The sequence below is a fragment of the Aulonocara sp. 'chitande type north' Nkhata Bay genome, linkage group LG4 (assembly GCF_057382095.1).
Source record: "Aulonocara sp. 'chitande type north' Nkhata Bay isolate Kocher_YH1m ecotype deep benthic linkage group LG4, A_spYH_male_GT1.1, whole genome shotgun sequence".
Taxonomy (NCBI): domain Eukaryota; kingdom Metazoa; phylum Chordata; class Actinopteri; order Cichliformes; family Cichlidae; genus Aulonocara; species Aulonocara sp. 'chitande type north' Nkhata Bay.
The window spans coordinates 27,524,703-27,552,154 of record NC_141347.1 but is presented as its reverse complement, the minus strand read 5'-3'; the positions used below and the strand labels follow the sequence as shown (position 1 = coordinate 27,552,154).

Below are 27,452 nucleotides of genomic sequence, written 5' to 3'. Positions count from 1 at the left end.
GTTTTGTAACCCTTTCCAGATTGATATGTGTCAATAACTTCTTCTTCTTATCTGTTCTCAAGTTTCTTCACATCGTGGTATGACGTGTTGCTGTTTGTCAGACAGGTTCTATATAAGGGAGCTCTCAATTCAACAGGTCAGGGAGTAATGAAACTCAGCCCCCCCCCAAAAATGCAGTTAATCACAATCAACTCATCATTTAACAAGAGCAGGCAATTTCGCTTTCACGGGGCCTAGTAGGTTTTTCCCTTAAAAAATGAAATCATTGTTTAAGAAATGCATTCTGTATTCATTCAAGTTATTTTTGCCCAAGCTTAAAATTAGCTTTCAATGAAAAATAAATATTTGTTGGGGTTAATAGTTTGCTCATATATCCATTGAGCAGTTTCATTTATTAATGTCCAAGACAGTCAAAAATGCCTTTTATAAGCCATTGCAATTAGTTTATTTGTAAAACAAGTTCTGACATCATGCAAAAGCCCAAGTACTAATCACCTTCAAAATGACAGCACAGAAAGTGAATGTAGATTCCAAACACGCCTAACTGGCACGCACTACTGTGCAAATTTCACTATTAGAACATATGATCTGTCAATTGCCCCCATAACGAAATGCTAAACCTGAGGAACTTTTAACTCCTTTTCGTCAGGCTGTAAATTAGTTTCAGTATGTGCAGCCAGTGTGTCCTGAAATGAAAAGCTTTGTTTTTTAAAGTCGTGATAGTTGTAGTCATCGTCTTCATGTTTGTGACGTACTAAAAATGACAACAAAGTCATCAGGGTTAACACCACTACAGGTCTCATCTGCTTTTGATTCACATGTTTGCCCTCTCTGATCTCACCCATACATTCAAAACAACCACAAACGCTTTGTCTCAAGGAGTGAACGTTTAGATTAGTAAGTTTGTAGAAAATGCAATTTGGGAAAATAATACACTGGCTGCTCAAGCCAAAAATCTCAAAGAAAAATTGGAATTTGAAAAGTACAAAATCATCATGACCAACACAAACAAAGCAGCCAACGCATGTCTGCGCTACGAATAACTCAAAGAACAAAACTTCAGTGAGATCCAAACAAATAAGACACACACACACACACAAGCGGCAGTTTCTTTTCCAGGCAGCAGTTGTTCACGTAATGTTGCTGTGGAGTTAGGTGAACACTAATCCCTTAAATGTCAGCTAAATATTTTTGAGAAGTTGTGTCATTGGTTGGCAAACTAAACATACACATAGTGAAGTTGAAATACAGTGGGGTAACATTTGCCAAAAAAATAAAAACAAATCACAATTCAGATGTGGTCATTCCTTTTTGGCTTCTTCCTTCTCGTGTTGGATCTCTTCGTAGGTGGGCTCGTCGTCTTTTTCGTCCCCTTTTTCTTCCCCGTCGTCTCCCTTGGCGTTGGGTACCCAGAGCCCAGAGTCTATACACCTCTTCATGTGAGCCTTTGCCACCTAAATCATGTAGAACGAATCACATTTATGAACCGAGTAAAGCTAGGATGTTTTAAAAAAGATATACATACATTTTTACATTTAAACAGACTCCGATGAGAAAAACTATAATCTAATCAAATCAATTTATTTATATAGCACTTTTCACATTATAAAAAAAGTGCTTCACAGTAATAAACCTGCACGACAACACCAAACAACCTACCGTTGGATCCATTTTGCTAATAACCTCTTGCAGCATTTGGATGTCCTTCTCATCAAAGCATTTCTGCATCTCCTGCAATTACCAATGCAATCTGTGAAACACGCCATTCAAGAGAACGAAAACAAAGGAATGTGCTCAATTATGCTGAAAACTTACAGTTGGAAGTGACTCATACACTTCAACGGGATCGAGCCCTCCAGGTCCAATGCGCTTCTGTCGTTCCTCTTCCTCATATTCCTTCATAGCCTTTTCTATCCGGATCTTCGCCCTTCCCCGAACGCGCTCCTTGAATGACTCCAGTTCATCATTGAAAGCTTCCTGGTACTGCTGATCTGCTGTCTGATAAGGCACATGTATGCACACGTATGCACACAATTAGTACGAGGGTTTCCCCATGTCAGAGACCGTTTACGGAAACTGTGCACTGTACACTGAGGACTAAATTTAGTTCCTGTACAACAGGTCTAGATGCAAAAAAACAAAAACAAAAACAAAAAACCCCAAAATAAAACCACTCCACAATCCCCTGGTGCACCAGACCGAAATTATTATTATGAACTAAAAAAAACAGCAACGAAAAAAACGGTTTAGTTAAGTAAACCTGCATTTGCATACATCTGTCAAGCTTTCAAAACAGAAGGATTATAGGTTAGACTGTGTTTCTGAAAACAAGGGGGATAACGACAGATCGGGATTCAACATTGTGAACTCAGAGGAATCTGTCAAAGGTTAGGAACCGGTTCTCTACATTTGCAGAGTTCAGGTGATGATCAATGTTACTGTTCTCCACTTCTTTTAATACAAAAATTTAGACAGAAAGAATTTTTTTGACTGGATTTTTTAATACATCTTCGACAATAAGCAAATCCCAGAAAGCTGAATCTGTTCATCTGGATGCAACTTTGCCAGCGGAAGAAATGTTTCATCACTAATAGACAAATTAACCACTCAGATGACCGATGAAGTGTTTGTCCCACAGAAAACTTTGAATCAAGATGAACAGAATCAACCTAAATCCATCCCTCTGTAAAACTTTAGTGAACAGTGAATACCTAACCTAGGCAAAGATAAACTAAAGCTAGTCGTCTGAGAACTTGCATTTTTCTGCCAAGTCTTTTTGGATATGTGGTTGTGACCATTGCCAGGTAAATCTCCAGTAAAGTGTAACCAAACTTTTTAACCTTAACTTCTCTAAGCTCCTGCCATAAGAACAGGAGCTTGGCTTGCATGCCACTGCAAAGTGTGGAAGAAAGAGCTCTCTGCCTGACTTGCTAACAAACTCAGAAAGACAAATAAAACAGACGTGGTGAGGTAAAACGTTCACGGAAACATTTATGCAAATAGGAAACAGTTTTCTTAAATACCTTGGAACCAAACCATGCCAAAGCCATCATCTTTAATAATTTAGCCTTGAGCTCAATTTAATACCAGGTCTCTGAACTCCACCCCATATTTAGGTCACTGAATAAGTTATAAGATCCAAATCCAAATTGCAATGCCTGTACTGATGCTCCCAAACCTTTACTCTGACATTTACTTTCCATACAATAATAATTAAAAAGACTAAAACTAATAGAAGCTAAACTAAAACTAGTTACCTTAATCTTTGCAAAAAACTGGCGAAAGCATCCACGGGGGTCAACTTTGAGGCTTTTGGCAAGCTCCAGAATGAACTGCATGACGATGGTCTGATGAGCCACTTGCTCCATCAATGCGTGTTTCTGCAGGAGGAAGAAGCGTTTTTACAGCTTAATATTTAGATGGAGTATGGTCACGTGCAGAAGGAATTCATGACAAACAAGCTCTGTTTGTATTACTTACCTCCTCAACTTCAAGGTCGATGCACATGATCACCAGGTAGTTGGCGGTCTCTTCGCATACCAGATGAGGATGGTCAGAGAGGTACTTCTGGCTGTCATCCCAACGTCGCAACATGCCTGCAGTAACGAGAGTAATGAAGAAGCATCTCTACTCTCACCAGTACCTTGTAACGAGAGTAAATACTGATGCATGCGAGTGCTTACCGAAATGTTTGATCTCTTTCTCATATTTCTCCACGAATGTTTTGTGCTTTTGCTCCTTCTCTTCTTCGGTCTCTTCAGTTTCAGGTTTGACATTAACAATACTCTATGAAAAGGACAGTGGAAGAATGGACTCGTTAACGACAATGTCTCTGAGTTCTACAGAAAGAATGTCATTGCATACAAGTTAGAGATGTCAATATTAATAAACCCATATCTGAAAATTGCAAGAAAAGACTTCAATGTGTTACAAAGTCAAAGAATGAGAGTAGATGTAGACTTCTACATTGAATCTATACTGTAGGTATGTCGTAACAACAACAGTTGTATTGGCCTGTTTAGTACTGTCAATTCCTCCTCTGCATTTCTGGCTACTTTTTTTTAATACTTGCTCAATCTATCAGCAACTGTTTCACGGTTTTATTTGTTTCCATCATGGCTAACTCTGCATATAAAACACTGAGACAGGACCAGGTAATTAACACTACGCACAAGCATGAATGCTGGCGAGAGTATTGGATCCTTGTGGAGGTTACTTTGTAGGATCTGCAAAGATTCAACACAGAACTCTAAATCAACTGTAAATGTTGAAACAGAAAAGTCGACTCTGTATGTGTGCCCTTTCCCTATTTCCTTCAGTCTAATGTCTTCTCTTAAGTAACTGGTGATACTTCCAGCTTTGAGCCAAGGATCAGTGCAGGTGATGGCAGCTGATGCCACATCTGAAGTACCATGTCCTTTCACACATTTTATTCTAAAGCAGGACAGATGGGCACAGTGGCATACGAGTTGAATGGATGATAAAGCAAGGTGAACAAGGTGTTGAACTTTTGAGGGGATCTAATGGCTCTGTTGTGGGGGACATGTGGTGATCATGTTTTCGGCCAATTTTTCCCTTGGATGTCAGGCTCAAACAAACAATTGCAGAAGTTAAAAGATGAAATATGGAGAAAAGACAACAGTTTTGTTAGCGTTTGTTTTCCTGAAAATACTTTAGAAAAAAAAGAGTGTAATAAATGATGTGCGATGTAAAACCTGTAGTGCTTTTTAAGCTCCACTTACTCTACCTCACCTTGCTGAACCCATCCTTGCTGAGCGTGTCTACATTCCACGGCATCTTCTTCTCCTCCCGTTGGTAGTCTCCCACCTTTCTCTCCCAATCCCGTTCCTCTTTTTTCATTTTCTTCTCCTCAGCCTGGACTTTGCTCAACTCTGCTTTGGCATCCTCTGATGTTGAAATGGTTAGCTCCTTGATTTTCTTCTGTGTGTCTGCCAGCTTGCGTCTGCACTCGGACAGTCCCTTGTTTAGTTCTTCACCTTTCTTCTGAAATTCCTCCATCCGCTCCACACGAGCCTGAGGTCAAAATATAAAATCTTTACTACTTGTTTTTTTCTTTTTTCCAAATGTGGATTTAGTTGCAAAAAGTTAAACATTCCTATATTCATGTTAAAAGTGAACACAGAACCAAAGTAAACACACGAGGTCAGCTAACAGTTCAGGTCAAATATGCATCACTTTTACTTCATGTGTAGCATCTTAATTGTAACCATGCGTGGCTTGTTGGTATACCTGGTGTCTCCATCTGAAGAGACTGGGTGTGTCGATGTTTGGATGGATGTCATCCTCATCGTCCGACACCTCAATGTGGTCCCACACGCTGTAATCTATCCTGGACATCCTGACACCAAGACCCCAAAGCTAACACCGTTAGCTTACAATAGGCTTCAGCTAAGTTCGCGAGCTATGAGAAGCTAACAAGTTTGATTGAAACAAGGACAGACCGCAAGATCGCCGCACAGCGCAGAAATACGTATTTGTTTCTTTAGAAGAGCTTCTTGCTGTATTAGATGTAGACAAACTCAGATCAACATCCCTGAAGACAGCGGGCTAGAGAGTGCTACAGAATTCTAGAAAGAATTGGAGCTACAGATTTCCGTTTGACGTCATCGCGTCATTGCGTCAACAGGACGACGCCGGAAACACAGGAGTGCTGTTCCTTTCCTTGTACTTCGACTAGATAAATAAAATAAAATAAAATAAAGTAAAATAAAATAAATGACTCGCTGTAACTTCTCTTCAAAACATCATCTTTTTAAATTTGTCGGAACAAAAATGAAGTGTAAAGGTAAAGAATAATTATGTATTTGTTTAGTCTTAATATGTTATAATACCTAAAGTATAGAGACTTAAATAATTTAATTTAAAATGACTTCAATTAATGAAAAATAGGAACCCCACATCTTCTGATTGCCACAGGGAATCATCTGTCTCCATCTCATCCTATCCCTAACATCATCATCATCATCATCCATCTGCGTGTCCTTCTTCACTACATCTATTAAACTTCTATGTAGTCTTCCTCTTTCCTTCCTGCCCACTAGGTCCATCTTCAACATTACGTGTTCTCTATATCATTATTCCTCCTCTAATCATGCCCATCTATTTTCACCTTCATCTATTGTAGGCACTGCGATTCTGCACACCATCTTCACTCTTGAATATTGGTGCAGGTAAACAATCTGGGTAAAAAGTCCACTGCTCATCTCCAACAGGTATAGAGAAACCATCTATACTAGCCACTTTTCACTCTTCCTCACCACACCTGCCCTCACTTTCTCCTTCCGAATCCCTTGCACTTCCTGATTTACCAACTGTCCTCCTGTCCTTCATGCATCCTCCCTCACCCACTCATTTTTCACATTAATCAGCTCCTCAAAGTACTCCTTCCACCTTCCAAGCCCCCTTTACTTGTTAGTACATTTCTGTCTTTATCATTAATCACCCTGAACTGCTGCACATCCTTTCAAGGTTGAGGGCTCTGCCTAGCTGATAGAAGAAGTCTTTTTCTCCTTTCTCAATGTCCATTCTCAGATGCATCTCACTATAAGCCTTTTCCTTTGCTGTAGACCTTGCTTAACAGTACTCATATCTACATTCTTTATTTCCCTTACTATATTACCTTGCCTTTGCTAACTTCCTTTGAATGCTTTCCCGTATTTTTTCATTTCGACATTAAGTATGAAATATGTTCTTGTCAGTTTCCCTCACCACTACAGCTGTACTTTCCCAGTCATCTGATGACTCCTCACTATTACCATGAGCTGGCCTCAACTCTTCCCTGAACTCTGCACAGCATTCTTCCTTCCTCAACCTCCACCATTCAGTAATTATCTCTGCCTTCAATTGCTTCCTCTTTTTGATGTCCAGACTCATCTTACAGACTACCATCTAATACTGCCCAGTTCCATTCTCCCCTGAAACCACTGAGCAGGTTCCTGTCTCTTTCAGATTACACCTTCAACATGTTTGCTTGCTCCATTCTTATGCCACCCTCTTCTCGACCCACTACCATCAGTGCTTTCACATTTCTTTCCTTAACCCAAAACCTCTGACCAACTTTTAACCTACATATCCATTGAACGCTGCTTCAGTTGCCACTCTCCACCACTTCATCCAACTTAATCCAGGATTCCTCATTCTTTTCTAACTGGCATCCAACCTGTTGAACATATGAACTGAAAACATTCAACATCGCTATATCAAAAGATCGAAAGCCTGCATTTCTTGATTTTTTTCTTATTTTATTGCCGTATATATGTCTTTGGCTATACATTTGATTGGTCTGAATGTATAAACCTTTATCAACACTCTTTACTTTTACATGTATAATTCTATTAAAGCTATAAGTTAAGAGACTAAAGCTTAAAGCCTTAAGAAACTAATTTCTGCACAGTGATTCACTTGCATTCGTACGTCAAGAACCGCAAGCAGACATTAATCACAATTACAGCACAGATGTCATTTCTTAAAATCTAGATATAAGATATAAAGCCACTTTGGCCTGCTAAGATGGCTCAAAGGGTGGTGGAAATTATGTGAGGCACAGGAGGAAGAATAAGATGAAGAACAGTCATTCCCAAAAAATATTCAAGCATTTATATTATCATATTTTTGTGCACGAATTGATAACCCATATAAAAAGAAACAGCAGAAGTGTGAAGTAGGTGATTTTCTTTTCTCACAATTATGTACTCATTAAAGTGTTTCACATTTTTCCCAGACTCCAGTTTTATGGTTTCTAATTTTTTATAATTATGTTAGATGAGAATAAAACTGGTTTCTCAGCAGATCCTCTGTTGCCACAATGATGTCTTGGTAAATAAAAGGGAAGCTGAGGAGTGGATGGCAGTATGTGTGTGCGTGTGTGTTAGGAGGGATCTATTTTTTATTCAAATTTTTTTTTTTACATGCAAGATGGCCACACGAGGCTGGAAAGACTTGAGTTACATGTTTTGAAAGCTGTTTACATTTTTCGTCCTAGGCGTATTGTGCAATGTACCATGTGTGGTGTGATTATTCTCAATGGTTCCCTGTGTGATCTGACAACACTCTGTGGTTTTGAGAACGTGCAAAACTGTGTTGATGAGTTAGTAAGATTTGCCAGAAGTTGTGTGAATTTACTTGTTTAGAGTTTTGACAAAAGGAGGCAAGGTTTCAAAGTGTAAAATGAGCCTGAGCAACCGTTTACAGCTGCTCAAGATGGCAATGACTCCCATGCAGAGAATGTGGAGCTCATGTACTAAGGAAATCCTTAACAATGTAGTTTGTCTGGGTCTAACAGGTACAACCAGGGTGTCAGTGTTAAAATAATCCAAGGCCTGGATTCACAAATATTCAGACCACGCCTAAAAAATATTAGGCATGAGTTACATCTTCAGAGACATTTAGGTACATTTATCCTATACATTGTGTGCACATTTGCACTTACACTTTAAAAACAGAGGGTAAAATAAGATGCATAGCTAAAAATAAAAGGTTAAAGGTATATTTAAAATGTTACAGAAAGAGGGAGTCCCGTATAATAATAACCTATACACTCCATAGTGTAGAGTTTTACACATTCACCCAACAAGCAAAAGGTCCCTGTTTCAACCCATCTGATGTTGTGTCAAGAAGGGCCTGACAAATCAGAAATCTGGTGCTACTCGCTGTAATGACCCCTTGCAAATATGGGGGCAGCTGGGCCACCTTTAAAAGTACACAACAAATTCAAGAACAAACAAGCAACTTTAAACCACAAGAATATCCACACCACCCTTAACAAACTACACAAGTCGAAAAAATGACATTTTTTTTGTTCCAAAGAGTCATATGGGGGCTCTTCCCATTGTTTGACTTGCACAGGCCCATTCGCTCCAAAAATCAGTGTCCTCCTGAGTCACACTACTGAGATTACTTCCTAGTCACTAAGCTACTATTAATCAAATAAGTAACATGAGCTTGGTTTTTACTGTAATAGCTTATCAATGATTTAGATCTCCTTCATTACCAAACTGAAGGATTTAATTTTACTAAAATTATTCTTTTTGCTTCTCTCTTTATGAGTTGCCACAGTGCCTGCCTCCAAAACTATGCCAGTAGAATTCAGCTGAGGGGGTGCACTGACCTTTTTGGATGGGCCTGGACCCCTGGGGCCCATAACACCAGGGACTAAAAGTTTTAAGTCATTGAGGAGGTGTGGCTGACCCAGTTCTGGCCCGAGGGCCAGAATCGACCCAGCAGAATGGAAGGTGAAAACAACACACCTAGGAATAAAATCTACCCAGGGCATTATGTAGTTCTAATTACAATTATGTAGTCAATAAGGTTGTTGAATTAACTGAAAGCCACAAATCTACCAGAGTATTATTAATTTCACACCTCCACTTTTACCTGCTTCCATAAAGAAAATGTTTGACAACATGAATCAATCAACAAATCTTAAATTGTAATGACTTTCTTGTCCTAATCATTGCATGAGTGGTGAATGATGCTCCTAATTTAAAAAGTATAACCCAATTGTTTCATTCAAAGTGCAAACATTTTATTTCTTTACCAGAAGGAAAAAACAATTGTTAGAGCCTCATCCTTGTCTACCCAGCTAGCATTAAACTTTGTCTTTCTGCCATGTTCTCCTCTACACCCCTAAAAGCTATCCACTGTACGATGTTTGCTGTAGGCTGAGATATGAATAACAAGTTAGTCTCGATTTCCAGGGAAATTCTTAATTTAAAAAAAATCTTTATTACTATAATTAGAATAAAACTCCTTGCCACACACATACTTGAAATTTCATACTAGGCATGAGAAATACATTGGGTGTGGACAGAACCACACGATATAATATTTAAATACATTAGACAGCTTGCATTGTTCAGCTTTGTGAGGCTGCCAGATGTGTGCCATTTAGCCCCAGGGGGATGAGTGATTATGAGGCTCTCTGCAATCTCAAAATGTCTGCTGTGAGAAAACACTATTTAAATTTACAAACGGATGGTAGCAGACAGACAAATAAATATGCAACAACTCAGCAAACTCCACTGTCATGTTATACTAATACAATGCAGAATTATGACTTGCATGAATACATGTAACATGGAACTATTCGCTACTTTTGCTCTCTGCGGGTTTTGAGTCTTTGAACCCGGAGCAGCAAATGGAGTTTCCCGCATGCACTTGACAGCACCGCCGCATCTCCGCGATCTCCTTCTCGCACAGGCTTTCCACGTACTTATTAGCTGCAGGGGGGAGATAGAGTTAGGCAACAGTTCAGTTTCACTTCACCAACATATAATTGCGTCAAAGTGAGCGCTTAAAGCACCTTGTAAACACTTCTGAATTGCACATGCTTGCTTTTGGCACGGATCCTTCTGTGGCATTTCTGAAAGAGAACACGACATTCTTTGTTGTGAGCAAATGCAAAGAGGACTTAACATAAGAAAGAACCCAAGAAATGACTCCCACCTTTATCACTTTTAAGTAGTTGTCATGGACCTAATAATTAGTCTCAAAAAGCTAACTAATGTTAGCTGCTCATGCTAGTCCCCCCTTGCTAAGCAGTGTTTTGAACATGTGACTCTTCAACAGCCAATCACCTCTTAGGAAGTACAGCAGCGTCATCTCGTGGTCAGAAGCCGCAGTGACCGCGTGACAGGGGTCCAAATGATAAAATCCACACACAGATGGCACTAAATTTTTAAAATCAACACTCATATACTAGTTCTCTATATATTTAAAAATCCTCTTACGAGGCAGTGTTTTGATCATGTAAGTCTTCAACAACCAATCACCTCCTAAGATCAATGACTGTAGAAGTATAACCACGCCATCTCGCGTTGAGAAGTCGTAGTGACCCAGTGACAGAGGGAAAATGATGCAATGGCAGCTGTTTGAATATTGTGAAAAGTTGTGTTTTTTTGGTATAGCTTTAAAAAGGTAAACACGTATGTATTCTGCATTAATTTCAAACACAGTGAAATAAACTTTTTTTTTTAGGTTAATTTAGAGTGTTTTATAGCTTGTGAAAATCAGTGTCTCAGATATTAGATTATTTTCACAAGTTTGATTAAATTAATGTTATTACAGCATGAATACTGTTAATCTCCTGGGCATGCCACGTGCAATCGCAATTATGGGGGAAGGCTGCTGACTTGGCACTTGTCCAGACAGCGATCAATGACGCTGTTCACAAAGGGAGAAAGGCAGAGAAAGTCATTGGTGAAAAGGAATGGGCTGAGCGTGGTGCCAGTGCATCAAGAGCAAACACTGACTTTTCCTAAATCAGAGATGAACCAGATTTACTTTTTAGTTTTGGAAATCAAAGTCCTAGAGCGTGGAGGAAGAGTGGAGAGGCACAGAATCCAAGGTCTGTGATGTGGTTGGTTCACCATGTTTTATAAAGTGCAATGTCAGTGCAGCTGTCTACCAAGAGCTTATAGAACACTTCATACTTCCACCTGCTGATAAACCTTATTTCCTTTTTCAGCAGGACTTAGATCCTGCCCAGAGTCTCAAAACTACTACCAGATTTGCTGCCTGGGTTATTAATGTGCTTAATTGGCCAGTCAACTTGCCAGAACTGAATCCGGTAGAGTGGGGGTGGGTAATTGCCCAGCCCTGCCACAGAGAGGCTGTGCAGGGTATTGTCAAGCTGAGAAACACCCAACACAAAAATAAACACGAGCTGAAGGTGGCTATTAAAGCAATGGCTTAAATAACTCCTCAGGAGTGCTGCAGGCTGATCGGCTGCATCACGCTGCTCTGCAATCATGCAGCAGTTCACGGTAAAGGAGCCCAGACTAAGTATTGAGTGTACAGATGAACATACTTTTGATAAGTTGGATATTTCTGTATTGTAAATCTTTGTTTCATTAATATAAGACAATATCTCAAATAAGAATTTGAGAAATTGGCTTCTGATTTCCATGAGCTCCAAGTCATAATCTTTAAAATTAGAACAAAATAGAATATGTAATTTTACTTAAAATGAATATAGGAAATTATAAAGGTTACCTTTAATATGAATTCTATCTATATGTTCTAAGTTCTGCATGATTCATTTAAGCTTCATCTGGATTGGACAGACTACTGTAAATTATGTGTTAGTATTCTTAGTATTTTTTTCCTTTGGAAAGATGTTTGATTAAAGGTGGCTTGTTGGTCCATGAAAGAAGTTTATTACAATTCATTTATTAAACTTGTATTGATAAAGATGAGAAAACAAAGACGTCATATTTACAGCCATGTCCTGGTGCTAGTCATACTGCTATGATGAGTAGCTACACTTCTGTAGTGTTACAAGATAGTTTCATTAATAGGAAAAAAGGGCCTATCCAAATATAAATTAGACACAGAATGTCTCATAAAATGTGAACTACATCCTAAAACAACACTGACAAATTAAATGGTAATTACCAAGCACAGCATATTCAGGTCTGTTTCTCTGTGTGAACTAATTCTGGATGATAAGAAGATCGTCTCATAAATATGCACCTCCATCGCCAGAGTAGCAAATGTGAAAGTAAAAAAACAAAAACACCAGAAATAAAAACTGTAAAAAAGATAAACTTCTCGCTGTGTTTCTGATGTGGTCGTCCAACCCCCTCTCCACAGTGGTTGTTTCAAACGCCTAGGTGAAAGCAAAAGAAGATACAAGTTAGGCTGCAGCATGCACAGACAGGTTGCGCATGTGCCTCATTTCTCTCTTCTACCTTTGGTCTTTGCCTTGACAATGAACTGCTTGCTTTTCTTTTCCAGTGTATTGGATGCAGTGCAGGTGTAGGTCCCTGGGAGCAGCGAGGAGGAGGTAACAGTTGCTTCATTCTCCACCCTCTCCTGCATGGGAACGGAAGATTGCCAGCTGTATATTGGGGTGGGGTTTCCTGTTGCAGTGCAGTTTAATATGATCTCACCCCCCAGTATAGAATCCAAAATCTCTGGTTCAGGACTCAGGAATGTCGGGGGAACTAAAGAGAAAGTTACACATATCATTTCTCACTGTATCGAGCATGCAGGAACTTGCTTTAAGAATGAGAAGAGCTTAGTGACTCACAATAAACAGAAGCATTGAGAGGTTCTGAGGAAACAGTGGGAGGTGGCTGTGGTCCCTCTGGCCCAAGCTCCAGCTCTGCAACACACTTATACTGCACTCCGTTCTCAGCTTTAGTTGGTGTGATAACAAGGATAGAGGATACTTGGACAGGTGAGGAAGAGGTGAGATCAGAGAAGGAGTGGTTATAAACCTCAGTCTGCCCTCTGTACCACCTCAGGCTGAGATACTGAACGGGAGCAATATTCTGAACTTCGCAGAGCAGCTGGTACTCTTTCCCTGCCACCATGGGGCCAGTGTGGTTCACCTGTCTGATGGAGACACTGTCTGGAGTTTCTAAATGAATAACACACAGGGTTCAGGTCAATCAAAAAAGGGCTCGGTTGAGAAATCAATCTTAACAACAGCTTTTAAACAACTCACTGTAGAGCACGAGGTTGAGCTTCTCCTCGCATTGTTTCGGAGCTGTGAAAAACACCCCATAACAGATGGGCTCCTCTATCCAGTCAATGAGACTGTCCACCTTCCACTGGACAGACCGGTCCTCTTGTGTATGTGAAGCACTGATGGCTGACTCCCAGCCCAGGACACGGACAGGGCGTGCAGCCTCGCAGCTGACAGACACTGACTCCCCAAAGCCCACCACGACCCTGGACGGCTTGAGGATTAGGGAGCAGCCTTCACCTGACACTAAGATACACAGCAGTGATATCTCTCACTGTTTTTCTGTCATCATCATCACAATGCATATTCATATTTACATGAAAAAGCCGTAACTACTTGCACATTATGTAACCCTGTTACAACACACTCACAAGTAATCAAGCAGGAATTGTCTAATACTTTCAAAGTTTACAAGTGTGCATTGCTAATAGGGGATTTATAGCTATACTACTAATAAGTCACATGTGCTATGACAGCAGAATTAAACTGACCTACTTACAGGGCGTCACCCACATTATATCTTGGCTGCAACCTAATAAGCATCCAGCATGCAACCACACATCTTATTCTTTAGGGCCTTTCATCACTTGAGTAAATAACAGTCTTGGCATGAAGACAAATATTTTTGTCAGCACAAAACTGGCTGCTCTAATTCTTCGAGCTCGCCTTTAGATTTATTTCACAGAAGTTACTGATCATTCCAACCCGGATTTACTTACTAGCATTTCCATAAGACCAAACGTCATCTACAACCCAAAGAAGTGAAAAGAAACACCTCTGCGACAAAATCTTACCTGAACAAAATGTGCAAAGCAAAAGAATCCATGTGAGAAAGTTGTTTCCCATGTTATTTTCTGCACCGAGCCGTGGATTAACAGACTAGAGAAAGAGAACTCCAACTTGAAAGACCTTGGCAACCCTGCAGGGAATTATGTTGGAACAAAAGTTCCCTCCCAGCTGACTTTGGGGGGCGATGGAGGGGGTGAAAGGGAAAGAGGGAAATGTAACAGGTTGCAGGCCTCTGAAAAACAGCATAACACTTACTGCACTGCAGTAATCTTAGAAGCAAGTATGCAGAATATTAAAAGCCTGCAGAGACATCGAAGTATATGCAGAACTAAAATGCCACTAATATAGGATGAATACATCTGTCTAGTTCCTCCGCCCCCTACCCCTATTTTCCAACATCCAGCTTGAAATCTGAGTAGAATAAAATGTAAACACCAAACTTTCATTCCTTAATTTTTGAGTCATGTGAGTCTCCTAGAACACAGAGGTGAAAGCATATCAACCTGACCCACATTTTCTCTTTCCTTTCAGTGTCACTCTCTGTGAAGAAACGCTTGCTTTCCCTTCGTCTTGCATGCTTGCCTCCTATTGCTCCTGACCTCCATGCTTTGTGAAATCCCAGCAGGCAGCAGTGCTGGTCTTGTGCAGGATGTAGCTTGTAAGACTCCCAACTGTGACCAGAATGCTACGCAGCCTATCAGCTTTGACCACAACTGCAGTGCAAGGGAGCGAGTAATCGAACGCTTTATGGTGTATTTATGGACAGCACAGCTGGGAATCTCAACTTACACATTGCAGTATGAGCTCAGTTCACTTGCAGCTTTGAATATGCTCTTCCCTCTAAAAGTTCTCTATCGAAACACGTTAATGTTGTGCGTTTGCTCATTTGAAAAATCTTGTTTTTTTTTCTTTAAGTCCATGACTAATTGAGCACTGGTGGCTGTGCCAGGTTGTTAGGGCAACACAGAGCATACAGAAACAGTATTTGAACAGTGACAGAGAAGGAAAAAAACATGGTTTCATAAGAAATATGTTTATATTGGCAACAGTAGTCTGGATCACAAATGATCTTCTTTACATTCACTTTTTAAAGAACTAATTAGTATGGCAGAGTGAACATTGTAAAATGTAGCCAGACTCAAAGACAGAGAGTGAGAAAGAAAACTGGTTTGACTTTGCCTCGTCTCCTGAATTGTTTAATTCAGGATTTACAATCACACACATGTAGTTTCTTAAAAACATGTCACTGGTACAATTAGACAAACTCTGGTAAAATGCAGACTCAGTAAAACAACTGTTGTGTCATGTGAAAAGTTGGCGCAATACTTGATAAACTCTATCAGTCTATTCAGTGCAAAAATTATGAAGCGATCCGAAAGACTTACCAGTGCATACAGAAATCGAATTTTACAAAAAAGGAGAAAGAAATATGAATAATTTATGCATATCCTAAAAATGAATACTTAAAAAAAGTAATTACTACATTGTGCTCTCAAGTAATTCCATAAAAAGTACCTCCAAAGCATTTACATGTTTAGATGAGTAGAAACAAAATGAATATATAAAATGCTGACATAGAATTGCTAATTTTGCTTTAAAAAAAATGAGTTTTATGCAAATATTTAATGTACTTCTTGATGAATTGTTATTTTTTTTAAAGACACACAAGAGGTCTACAATTCAGATGAGGCAACAATTGCTGTTAAATAGTACCTAATTATCAAGTCATATGAACAATAAAAACAATATTTTTTAACACAATTACTAGATGAGAAATATAACCCAAAAGCACAACCGCACAAAAAGCTGAGAAATCCACTCTGACCATATATAGCTGTATCAACGTATTACAGCAATTGTGTCCAAAATATATGCTCTGTTTAATTCCTCTGATACGACCTTTGTCTTCATTTGTAGTTTTGCATGGACAGGATATAGTGGCTTCATCGGAGCTTTGCTGCAGCACGAAGCTGATAATCAGCACAGAACAAACCATACAGTATGTGTGAAAGCCATAAAACCAAAATGATGAGCTAGAAAAAGAGCGCCTGTTAGGTGTTAATTCCCCTGAGTCCAACATCAGCTTGATTCATTAAATGAGTTTATGTGCATTCAAGTAACCATCTCGACATCAGCTACAGACTTGTGAAAATGTGCAGGAGAGAGGAAAACATCACATCCATATGCAAAAAGGTTTGAATTATCCTGATTAAAACTGAAACAGGAAGTATTTGTGTAGTAAAGATTTCCAAATAAGGCCAGCAAGCACATCATGCTTCCAAAATAAGACTGTAGTGGGGATGAAATCTAATTATTTATCTGTTGCATTTTTATACACAGACTTGTAAAGGTTACTGCAGTGCATTTAAACACATTTCCTGTATTATATATGTTTGTTAGGGCAGCAATCTTGATTAGTGAGCTTTAGAGATAGCTGACAAGATAATACATTTTTAAAGCCACAGCTTTGAGCAGAAGAACACCCACAGAGCATGCAGAGCAGACATGTCCTTTAGGAGACATGTTACAGAATTTTTGGGTCCAAGCACCAAATAAGATCATTAACAAAAATAAAAATAATAGCCATGCAAATCTGAATTTAAAAAAAAGTCTGCCTTATACTGGTCTTGAGGGAGTTCCTGGTTGATAGCCGCCTTTGTTGAAAGAGAACGTTCCATTAGGTGTCACAAAATATGCACCAGCAATGAGGAGCAAAACTCCGACGGCCACACCCACTCCCACCATGACTCCAAAGGTTGTTCGAGACCCTATGGGAGATGGGAAATGTTGTTACATTGTTGCTCTCAACTTATCTGCTCAGACTTTCTGCTCTGTCTGTAATAAACCCCACATCCCAAAATAAAAATGAAAACAAAGAACAAAGCGATTAAAATCCCAGCAGTGGTCCCAGGATGACTACCTAATGGAGAATCACAGCACAAAATATTATAGACAATAAGAACGTATAACGAGATACAAAATGTCATGAAGTAACTAATGAGAACTTACTTGGAGCTTCGCTGATATTGAAATATTTGGTCACATTGCCTTGGTTACTATAGGCTGTGCATGTATAGACCCCTGGAAGCTCAAACGGTAGGGTCAGAATTGGCTCAATCACTTCTTCTTTGTCATGCCATTCTTTTGTGAATTTTGGGAATTCCCAGTGGTATGATGGTGGAGGGTTTCCTTTAGCGTTACAATTTAAAGTCATATTTTCACCAACTGTCATTTCCAGAGTCTCATTTCCAGCCTTGGTGTAGGTTGGTGGGTCTGAGGACATGCATGCAAATAAAATACAGACAAATGTGAAATAAATTAGAAAATAAAATACAAGGAAAATCTTCTGATGTTTGATCAAGATCAACTTAAAAACTCACAGAATACAGTCACTCTATGCGACATTGAGCGCATCATGGCAGGACCTTGTTCTCCTGGCCACAAGTTTAGTTTTGCTTCACACCAGATCTCAGCTCCATCATCATCTCTATGAGCAGTCAGAGTGAGGACAGATGACTTACTGACGGGAGATGGACTGGACTCAATAAATGTCTCAGAATTTAAGATCTTATTTCCTTTGTGCCAAAGCACAGAGAGATTTCTTGCTGGTGCAACATTAACAATGTCACACTGTATGGCAAACTTTTCACCTTCTTTCACTGTAGTTGAATTCTGTCTCAATGACACACTGTCTGGCATTTCTGCAAGTAGAAGAAATAAAATGAATTAATGTCATTCACTGTTCAAATACTAAAACACCTTTTCTGGAAATATATGAGACAGTTAAGGCTACTTACTATAAATAGTGACTGGTAAAATCTCTGTACACTGATCACCATCATGGAGATTTACATAACACATTGGCCCTAACTCCCACACTGACACAGAGTCAATTTTAAAGTCAAGAAAAGTGACACCCTTGGTATTGTCCAATCCTCCATATGGAGACTCCCAGCCCATTCCTTCAGTCTGGTTAGATAGTGAAGTGCACTTGGCTGATAAGGCGTCTCCAAATTTCACCACAACTCTAGAGGGACTCATTTGTAATGGACAGGAGGCACTTGCAGGGTTTCCTAGAGAAGAAGAAGAAGACTTAAGTTTATGGCAACATTTACTCTGATGTTCTACTAAGCATTACGGTCCTGTTAGTACTCTGGCCTCGTTCAGAGGACTTAAGACTCCGTGCTGAAAAGATGAGCCATTCAATATCTGAACACAAACACTAAACAACTCTCGCCCAATTAGTATTTGAAAGCCAAGCTACTCCAGGATAGCCAGAAAGATTATTGTATTAAAAAATTATCAATTTCATACTCTTCAGCTCTCCAGATGAAAATTTATTGAGGACCTTTTTTTAAATTTCATAAAGATTTGATATTTTGATTTAAAGACTTCTAATCTCTCCTCCATGCCTGCTTCATGCCCTGGGGGATGGGGCTATGGCTCTCTACATCCTCTAGCACACCATTACATGGGGAAATCTTTTGAATACAAGCGCGCTGATCCACACAGGTGTGCACACGGGTGTCCACTGTTCATAGACATAAACTACACCTTTATTGGCTGCTATTTCCAAGCACATTGTGCGCTGTCGGTCCTACGTGCTGCACAACAACAATCAATATTTAGTATTTACTGCTGTTTACACTTAGCTAGATTAACGTGATGGTGTTGTGTTTAGTATGTTACTCTGTTTTTTTTGCTTGTTTTCTCTTCTTTTTCTCTCAACAGGTGATCCAGGAGATTTTTTTTTCTCTTCTTTCTCTTTTTAAGTGCCCTCTCTCACTGTCCCTATTCCTTTCTGTTTTTCTTTTCTTTCATCTTTCTTTCTCCCTTTCCTATCCCTCAGTCATGTCTGTCCCGTCTGTAACAACTGAAAATAAAATAAAATAAATAATAACAACAAAGGTTGATCAAACGGACCAATATGGCAAGGCCGTGATGATCCATTTCGCAAAGTAAATCCATTGGGTATCCTTGTTGGTCTTCAGACAACAATTCTGACGGCTAAAGAACCAAATGGGACAGGCAAAAAAAAGGACTTCTAATCTAAAAGGCATATCCCCCCAAGAAAGGAGATCAGGCAGTATCTAAAGCATAACTGGTACCACAAGTTTGTTGCAGAGTTACTTCATCTTACATCATTATACCTCCAGCCGATAAATGAATCCATTTCAGAAGCAAAATATCCACTGGAAACTTTATTCGAGTAATTTAAAGTATTGTCTGGGATCAGTATCAGAGACTAAGATTTAACCAGCCTTACTCAGTGACATGACTCATATTTCTCTTGCAAAGAAGTTGATGACTGATAATAATTCATTGCTTTGTTATGGAAACTGCAAATTTTCCTCCTTATTCCTATGAAGCTTAAAGAAATCTCCTCATAAAATTAGCAAGAAATCTGCCCCTTCTGTAAAGAAACAGATCTCTGAGAAAAGCTGGTCTGTCTAGTAGCGCCATAAATCATGTTTCAAAGTTGTTGTTTTTTTCTGGGTTCACACAAGATAATGAAATATGGAGATGCAAGTTTATGTAGACACATAGAGTACAATTTCTATTCATATCTATTTTTGCTTCACTGAATGTAACCCCCCTCCCTACTTTTGTTTCTGGTAGCACTTTCTTTTCATTTTGTTGGTGGTGACGGGGGTCGGACTTGATTGGATTTGAGGGGTTCTAACTTTTTTTTGTTGTTTAGTTTACAGTGGTTGATACAAATGTTACTATAGTTCTTCTTGGTCATTTAGTTTCTCTTTCATACATCTCCAGGAATAACAGCTCAGACACTGACCTGATAAAATACACAAACTTGGGTCAATGATTTACAAGCTGTGTTTAGTCGAGAAGATCTAACAACACAGAGATTAAAACTGAAATTCACGATTATAAGAAACAAATACAAACCCGGTCACGGACAGTAGGACAGCATGTTTATACAGTCCACGAACAGAGCTGATATGTATCAAACAATGGGCGTAGGCTTTCTCCCGAAGATGAGCTCGAAGCTGCAGCGATCAATTCATAAAGACACAATATGGTAGCTTTATGTAACAAAGAAAGAAAACAAGCTCACCTGTACACGCGAGTAATAAACCGAAGAAGAAGAAGGACCACACCATGGTTTCAGCAAACAGGGAAACACGCTCACAAAGAAAAGAAAAATAAATTAGATCCGGCTGAATAAACTTAGTCAAGCACCCGTGTCCCTCCTCCTGCTGCTCCTGTACCCACAAGCTGTGACCAAACCCTAAACCTGTAAGGGAAAAAAAAATCCGAAACCAAAAGTAGTCAGGCAGCAACTATCCCGACAGTCACACGATTACCTCACCAAGCGTCCCGTCTTCTGCTCGCTCTGAAGCGACATTGTGAGTTAAAGGAACAGTTCGAAGTTATTGTTCAACCCCTTACTTAATAAATTAAACATTTGATTTACTTTTGAAGAAAACCTTCAAAAGTTTGCAGTATAGCAACTAGTTTCATTTAACCTTAGCTCAACCTTTAGTTTCAGCTAATTACTCAATTAAACCCCCCTCCTCCAAGACTTCAGCATTTAATCGTCAATTTTAAAGCATGTAAATGATAAATGTGTATGCAGTTTTTATACAACCAAGTCGCAAGGCTTAAAACTTCGTCTTTTCATACTGGGTAGAAATGTCTAATAGCAATATTCCCGACTGCACTTGAAGGCGTCCATACCTGTAAACCTGTTGGATTCTCCCACAGCACCCTCCCGAGGACAGACTCCAACAAAACACTGAGAATTCAGGTGCCTTTGTTTCATGTGCGCCAAATGTTCCCGAAATAAGCAAACAGTTTATGCCTTTTATAGAGATATCAAATCTGTGTGCAGGACAGAGCAGAGTTTTTCCATATGCCTTGTATCTGTGCAGCAGGCTGAGACAAAACTATATTGTGCTCCTACTGATTTAAATACAATGGTATGCTTATATGGTTAGGTTACTGAGTTTGTATCTAAGCCTACAATTTTCCTTTCGATTTTAATTTTGCTCATAACAACAACCAAAGAAAACAGCTATTCTGAATTACTGGCAAAGAGGTTTACAACCTTGTATATTTTATGTTCCTTTATTACACTAATAACTGCTGTTTACATGCATATGAATAGCAACAAGATGTTTAATAAGAAAATACACTTTTGCCTAAGTGACAAATATTTACAGCACATACAAACAAATACAAATATGTTATAAAGTTCTCCTCAGCCTTCACACGAAGAACTTGAACTCCATTAACCCTTCAATAATTCGGATTATTAACACATCAGTGTGCGGTTTATTTTCAACAATAAGTTATTCAGGCTTTACTGTTTCTCATAAATAAATATAAACTTTTGGATTTACATAAAATATTAAACTGAATATACAGAGACATTCAATACGACATATATGGAAGACTGAAGTTAAATAATAAAACTGCGGTGCGCACTGCTGGCAGGACAGGTGATAAGGAAAGGCAGTTTATAAATGCTTTGCATTTCCCGTGAGTTTAACAGTGCCGTAATTTATTATTGTATTTTTTTCTGTACCGATTCAGAGGTGCACATGCTGGTCTGTTCTGGATTTGCTGCACAATCCAATCATGCTTGAGGTTCAGGGCTGCATATTCTCTTTCAGGATTTTCTGTTAGAGAGCAGAATTCATTGTTCAGTAAATTGTAAGTTGTGCACGTCTTTAAGCAGCAAAGCAGCCCCAGATTATTACACTACCACCACCATGTTTGACTGGTGCTATGATGTCCTTTAAATGGACTGCTGCGATGGATGTAACGGGACGCAAGTTCAACTTTTGTCTAGCTAGTCCACAGAAGACGGGCCATCTGAGCCTTTGTGTTCTTTTTGGTCAGCAGTGATTTTTAAACTTGGAACTTTCCAATGAAGCTATTTTTTGCCCACTCTTTTTCTTATTCTTATTGGGGCGACCGTGGCTCAGGGGGTTGGGAATCGCATCTGTAACCGGAAGGTCGCCGGTTCGATCCCAGGGCTCTCTGTCCTGGTCGTTGTGTCCCTGGGCAAGACACTTTACCCTACTTGCCTACTGGTCTTGGCCAGAGGGGCCGATGGCGCGATATGGCAGCCTCGCTTCTGTCAGTCTGCCCCAGGGCAGCTGTGGCTACAACTGTAGCTTGCCTCCACCAGTGTATGAATGTGAGAGTGAATGAATAGTGGCATTGTAAAGCGCTTTGGGTGCCTTGAAAAGCGCTATATAAATCCAATCCATTATTATTATCATTATTATTATTGAATCATGAACTCTGACCTCAACTGAGACAAGTGAGACCTGCAGTTCTTTAGATGCTTCTCTGGGTTATTTTATGACCTCTGGATGAGATTTTGATGTTGATGCACTCTTGGAGTAATTTTGGTAGGTTCAACAATTTCTGGGAAGGTTCGCCACTATTCTCCATTTGTGGCTCTCTCTGTGGTTGACTGGATCCCATACCATCATATATACCATAATTTAAAAATAGCATTTTTCATTTACTCAGGTTATCTTTGTCTAATGTTAACATTTATTTTATGATCTGAAACATTCAAGTGTAACAAAAATACAAAAAGCTAGGAATTCAAGAAAAGGGTAAATACCTTTTCACTACACTGTATTTAACAAAAACTAAATCAAAATGGATAAGCAAATTAGTGAAAACAACGGGAAAAAAAGCCATGTGATTCAATGGGTAGTAGAACCACCTTCAGTAGCAACAAGACCAGTTCACTCAAATAACCATCCTGACATCAGCTACAGACATGCAAATACAATGGAAAACTTTGCCTAAAACTGAAACAGAAAATAACTGCGTGGAAAAGGTGTCCAAAAAAAGTCCAGGAAGCAGTGAGTCATGCCTCCATAATAAGCCTGACACATTTTCTGTACCACAAATATGTGTTAGGGCAGCAGTCTTGATTAGTGGAGCTTTAGAGATAGCTGACAAGATAATGCATTTTTAAAGCTACAGCTTTGAACAGAAGAACACCCACAGAGCACGCAGAGCAGACATGTCCGTCGGCCATCAACAGACATGTTACAGATGTTTTCTCCAAACACCAAATAAAATAATTAGAAATAATAATAATAGCAGAGATGTGCATTTTTATAAGAAGATAAAAGTTTATCTTATACTCATCCTGAGGGAGTTCCTGGTTGATAGCCACAATTGTGGAAAGAGATTGTGCCATTGGGTGTCACATAATATGCAACAGCAATGAGGAGCAAAACTCCAACGGCCACACCTATTGCCAGCATGACTCCAAAGGTTGTTCGAGCCCCTGTGGGAGATGGGAAATGTGTTAACATTGTCGCTCTCAGCTCATCTTCTCAGTCTTTCTGCTCTGTCTGTAATAAACTATCTTGTATATGTAATATTTTTACAAGTGATGAAAACTCATTGAGTACAGTCACACTATGCGACATTGAGCGCATCATGGCAGGACCTTGTTCTCCTGGTCACAAGTTTAGTTTTGCTTCACACCAGATCTCAGCTCCATCATCATCTCTATGAGCAGTCAGAGTGAGGACAGATGACTTACTGACGGGAGATGGACTGGAGTCATCAAATGTCTCAGAATTTAAGATCTTATTTCCTTTGTGCCAAAGCATAGAGAGATTTATTGCTGGTGCAACATTAACAATGTCACACTGTATGGCAAACTTTTCACCTTCTTTCACTGTAGTTGAATTCTGTCTCAATGACACACTGTCTGGCATTTCTGCAAGTAGAAGAAATAAAATGAATTAATGTCATTCAGTGTTCTAATATTAAAACACCTTTCTAGGAAATATATGAGAAAGTTAAGGCTACTTACTATAAACAGTGACTGGTAACAGTTTTACACACTGATCACCATCATGGAGATTTACAAAACACATTGGCTCTAACTCCCACACTGGCACAGAGTCAATTGAAAAGAGAAGAGAAGTGACACCCTGGGTAAGGTCCAATCCTCCATATGGAGACTCCCAGCCCATTCCATCAATCTGGTCAGATAGTGAGGTGCAGTTGGCTGAAAAGGAGCCTTCAAGTCTCACCACAACTCTAGGGGGACTAATTTGGAATGGACAGGAGGCACTTGCAGGGTTTCCTAGAGAAGAAGTAGACTTAAGTTTGGCATATGGCACAAACAATGATGTATACATGGCTGGTACTCAGTTCAGGGGACTGAAGAATCTCCACTTAAAGGATGAGCCACTCAATATTTTAAAACAAAAAACTGATATTTCAACACCTTTTCCCAAATCACAACATACCCAACACTACTTTCTTTCCTCTCACTTGACTTTGTGCATTAACACTTGAACCTGTTGTCATTCTAGTAAAAAAAAACATTAGACAACTAAAACTACAGTCATCCTCTTTAACGCCCCAGACAGAAAGTTTTAAAAGAGTCTTTTTTCATTTTCATGAAAACAGAATATGTTGGTTTTAAAAACCTCTTAAAAAGCCACTAAGCATCAAACTACACTGGAATACTAGATTTTCCTTAGGACTGTGGATCAGACAGTATCTACAGCATAACAGGTGCCACAAACAGAGGCTATTTTTTTTTTTTTTTACACCAAAATACATAAATTTTAGAAGCTTAAAACTATCTACTCATGACATCAGAAATATGCCCAATCTAATGAACAACATTACATGAATTAGATGAACAATAATGAAAGCTGGTCTAATTAGTATAGCCCCATAAATCAAGTTTTAAGATGCTTTGTGGGACCATGCTTTGTTTCTCCTGTAGATGATAATGTGGTTTATAGGAAGGAGAAAAAAAGCCGTTTAGTAGAAAAGAAAATATTTTATGAACAGAAGATTCTTGTTTGTCACTTGGTAACTCTGTCATACCTTTCAAGGAATTACAAGTTTAACAGGTTTCACAAGTATGCTGTATCATTTACAAGTTTCGCTTAACCTACAGAATCACACGAAAACTGAAACTAAACCCATCAAGCGAAATAAAGCAAATATCAAATATAAAAATATAAGGTCATATGGCAGTATTTTTATATGGTACATTAACAGAGCTGATATGAATTATAAATTAACGGAGACATAATATTGTAACTTTATATCACAAAGAAACAAACACGATAGATAACAAACTCACCTGTACACGTGATTAAGAAGCCAAAGAAGAAGAAGAACCACATCATGGTTTCAGCATAGAGGACAACACGCTCTCAAAGAAATGACAAATAAATTAGACCTGGCTGAATACAGCTAGTCACACACCTGTGTCGCCCCTGCTGCTCTGCCCACAAGCTGTGACCAAAACTGAAACCAAAATTGAAGGTAGTAACACAGTATATTTTTTTTAATGTTTATTTTTTATGATGTATAAAATGATATGACTAAAATCTTTTTATTTTATTTAGTTGGTTAGTTATTTAGGAAAGAGCAAAACAAAAAAGGGAGAAAAGGTGGAGAGAAGATAACTGAGATGACATCACACCTGTGAATGCTTCACATACTCTATGCTAAACCGGTACTGAACCCAGTATGTAGAGCATGAGCATATTTTCAAAATAAAATCAAGATTTTTTGGAATCTTTTGGAACATTTTTCCTTAGTTTTACATTGTATGCACCAATGTAAATGGGACATATACCAGCCCACCATTTGAACTTAGTTATATATATTTATATTCAAGAGACCCCATTGATTCGTTTAGACAACATGGAATTTTCACTGTTACAGTTTCTTGTAAAATGCTTGTTTATTTTAATGATCTCACCATCCTTATAATTATCTGTATGTATACATTTGGACTGCTTTAAAATATAACTCATATATTACATGTAAGGGATAATTAAAACAAATCATTGTATTCTATTTTGAAATGATCATTTAAACACATTTTATAGTCTTCTTTTACATGAAAAGTCTCGTTACCCAACATGTTTGGGATCCACATATCAAAATATATACGGTATAAAAAAATGTGATACATGGATTATATAAATACACTAAAGAATATTCTCAGTTTTATGTTTAAAGCAGCCACAATTAACCATGTGATCCACAACAGGTTAGCAGAGGAAGACTTCAAAAAGGATTTGATAGTGCATCCACCATCAAAACACATAAAATATCAGCTTATTTTATAAATAAGGGTAACAGGATGGACATGCTATGCTTCAACACACTAATGAACCATTCTGAAAAATGGGGGAAGGCAAAAGAATGATATTAACTTTTTGTTCTTGTAGTTGATGTTCTTAGAGATATGTGTGGTGGACAAAGCAGAGCTTTTCCATATGTATTGTGCTGTGCTGCAGGTTCAGGTAAAGCATAAATACTGTACTGTTATTCCTCCTTTACCCCCCCAAAAATATTATTGTTATGATTTAAATACAATGGTATGCTTAGGGTTACTGAGTCTGTATTTAGGCATACAATTTTCTTTTTTAATTTTATTCATGCCAATAACCAAATAAAGCAGCCATTCTTAATTACTTGTAAAAAAGGTTTAAAACTACATATCCAAATTGTCCTTTCTTGAACTCCTCAGTTGTCTTTATTACACTATAATACTTGGATGTTTCCATGCATATAAATAGGAACAGCATGTTTTAAAAAGCGACATTTTTAATAACAAAATACACTTTTGCCCCAGTCAGAAATATTTACAGCAGTATATACAAATGTGTCATAAAGTTCTCCTCAGCCTTCACATGAAGGACTTGAACTCCATTAACCCTTCAATAATTTGCATTACTAACCAGTGCGCAGTCCATTTTCAACACTAAATTATTCAGCCTTTACTGTTTCTCATAAATAAATATAAACTTTTGGATTTACATCAAATATTACCCTGAATATACAATTCATATAGACATTCAATATGATATGCGTTGAAGAGTGAGGTTAAATAAGAAAACTGCTGTGTGTGCACTGCTGGCAGGGCAGGCAATAAGTAAAAGCAGTTTATAAAAGCTTTGCATTTCCCGTGAGTTTAACAGTTTAAAGGACAGCAGTCTGAGATTCACAATGTCCTAAAGACGTGAAAAATCCCATACGGTTCTGATCTGAAGTCTTAAGGTTAACAGAAACATCAACATTAGTGAAACCAACCATGCATCAGATATAAAAAATAAAATGGGAAAATTTTTCACCTTCGAGTTGGATTGCTCCTTCACTTCTTTCTATCCAGTGAAAA

General features: G+C 38.7%; 5 protein-coding genes across 5 annotated transcripts; all 5 read right to left on the bottom strand.

The window, feature by feature from the left end:
* Positions 1–421: 421 nt before the first annotated feature.
* LOC147332825 (hsp90 co-chaperone Cdc37-like) lies at positions 422–5,639 on the bottom strand. Its single transcript, XM_086289571.1, has 8 exons — positions 5,251–5,639; positions 4,753–5,034; positions 3,684–3,786; positions 3,481–3,596; positions 3,258–3,380; positions 1,816–1,998; positions 1,660–1,731; positions 422–1,454 (listed from the first exon to the last, which is right to left on the bottom strand). Exons 1-8 carry the CDS (start codon positions 5,356–5,358, stop codon positions 1,302–1,304), a joined length of 1,140 nt encoding a protein of 379 aa, XP_086145697.1. The 5' UTR covers positions 5,359–5,639; the 3' UTR covers positions 422–1,301.
* Positions 5,640–9,519: 3,880 nt separating this feature from the next.
* On the bottom strand, positions 9,520–10,608 carry cmc4 (C-x(9)-C motif containing 4 homolog (S. cerevisiae)). Its single transcript, XM_086290721.1, has 3 exons — positions 10,465–10,608; positions 10,322–10,381; positions 9,520–10,238 (listed from the first exon to the last, which is right to left on the bottom strand). The coding sequence occupies exons 2-3, from the start codon at positions 10,377–10,379 to the stop codon at positions 10,102–10,104; spliced, it is 195 nt and encodes a 64-aa protein (XP_086146847.1). The 5' UTR covers positions 10,380–10,381; positions 10,465–10,608; the 3' UTR covers positions 9,520–10,101.
* A 1,545-nt stretch (positions 10,609–12,153) lies between these two features.
* LOC147332823 (vascular cell adhesion protein 1-like) lies at positions 12,154–15,320 on the bottom strand. Its single transcript, XM_086289570.1, has 5 exons — positions 14,287–15,320; positions 13,472–13,738; positions 13,052–13,384; positions 12,711–12,965; positions 12,154–12,628 (listed from the first exon to the last, which is right to left on the bottom strand). The coding sequence occupies exons 1-5, from the start codon at positions 14,336–14,338 to the stop codon at positions 12,621–12,623; spliced, it is 915 nt and encodes a 304-aa protein (XP_086145696.1). The 5' UTR covers positions 14,339–15,320; the 3' UTR covers positions 12,154–12,620.
* Positions 15,321–15,449: 129 nt separating this feature from the next.
* LOC147332822 (cell adhesion molecule 3-like) lies at positions 15,450–20,654 on the bottom strand. The gene is made up of 5 exons (XM_086289569.1): positions 20,358–20,654; positions 18,079–18,354; positions 17,662–17,982; positions 17,291–17,554; positions 15,450–17,049 (listed from the first exon to the last, which is right to left on the bottom strand). The coding sequence occupies exons 1-5, from the start codon at positions 20,401–20,403 to the stop codon at positions 16,898–16,900; spliced, it is 1,059 nt and encodes a 352-aa protein (XP_086145695.1). The 5' UTR covers positions 20,404–20,654; the 3' UTR covers positions 15,450–16,897.
* Positions 20,655–23,531: 2,877 nt separating this feature from the next.
* On the bottom strand, positions 23,532–25,537 carry LOC147332821 (intercellular adhesion molecule 1-like). Its single transcript, XM_086290817.1, is given in 4 exon segments — positions 23,532–23,567; positions 23,671–24,008; positions 24,105–24,380; positions 25,401–25,537. Coding segments are annotated over 4 exon segments (696 nt in total). The 5' UTR covers positions 25,447–25,537.
* Between the last annotated feature and the right edge of the window lie 1,915 nt (positions 25,538–27,452).

Bases quoted from the DNA above. Each gene is read 5' to 3' on its own strand.
- LOC147332825 (XM_086289571.1), bottom strand. From the start codon at position 5,358: ATGTCCAGGATAGATTACAGCGTGTGGGACCACATTGAGGTGTCGGAC. The intron at 5,035-5,250 runs GTATACCAACAA...TTTTGACCTCAG, and splicing joins TCTTCAGATGGAGACACCAG to GCTCGTGTGGAGCGGATGGA. The intron at 1,732-1,815 runs GTAAGTTTTCAG...TGGTAATTGCAG, and splicing joins TGTATGAGTCACTTCCAACT to GAGATGCAGAAATGCTTTGA.
- cmc4 (XM_086290721.1), bottom strand. From the start codon at position 10,379: ATGCCACAGAAGGATCCGTGCCAAAAGCAAGCATGTGCAATTCAGAAG. The intron at 10,239-10,321 runs GTGCTTTAAGCG...TCCCCCCTGCAG, and splicing joins AATTCAGAAGTGTTTACAAG to CTAATAAGTACGTGGAAAGC.
- LOC147332823 (XM_086289570.1), bottom strand. From the start codon at position 14,338: ATGGGAAACAACTTTCTCACATGGATTCTTTTGCTTTGCACATTTTGT. The intron at 13,739-14,286 runs GTAAGATTTTGT...TGTGTATCTTAG, and splicing joins GCTTTGCACATTTTGTTCAG to TGTCAGGTGAAGGCTGCTCC. The intron at 13,385-13,471 runs GTGAGTTGTTTA...TTATTCATTTAG, and splicing joins GCTCAACCTCGTGCTCTACA to AAACTCCAGACAGTGTCTCC.
- LOC147332822 (XM_086289569.1), bottom strand. From the start codon at position 20,403: ATGGTGTGGTCCTTCTTCTTCTTCGGTTTATTACTCGCGTGTACAG. The intron at 18,355-20,357 runs GTGAGCTTGTTT...CTTCTTCTCTAG, and splicing joins TTTATTACTCGCGTGTACAG to GAAACCCTGCAAGTGCCTCC. The intron at 17,555-17,661 runs GTGAGTTTTTAA...GCATGTCCTCAG, and splicing joins GCATAGAGTGACTGTATTCT to ACCCACCAACCTACACCAAG.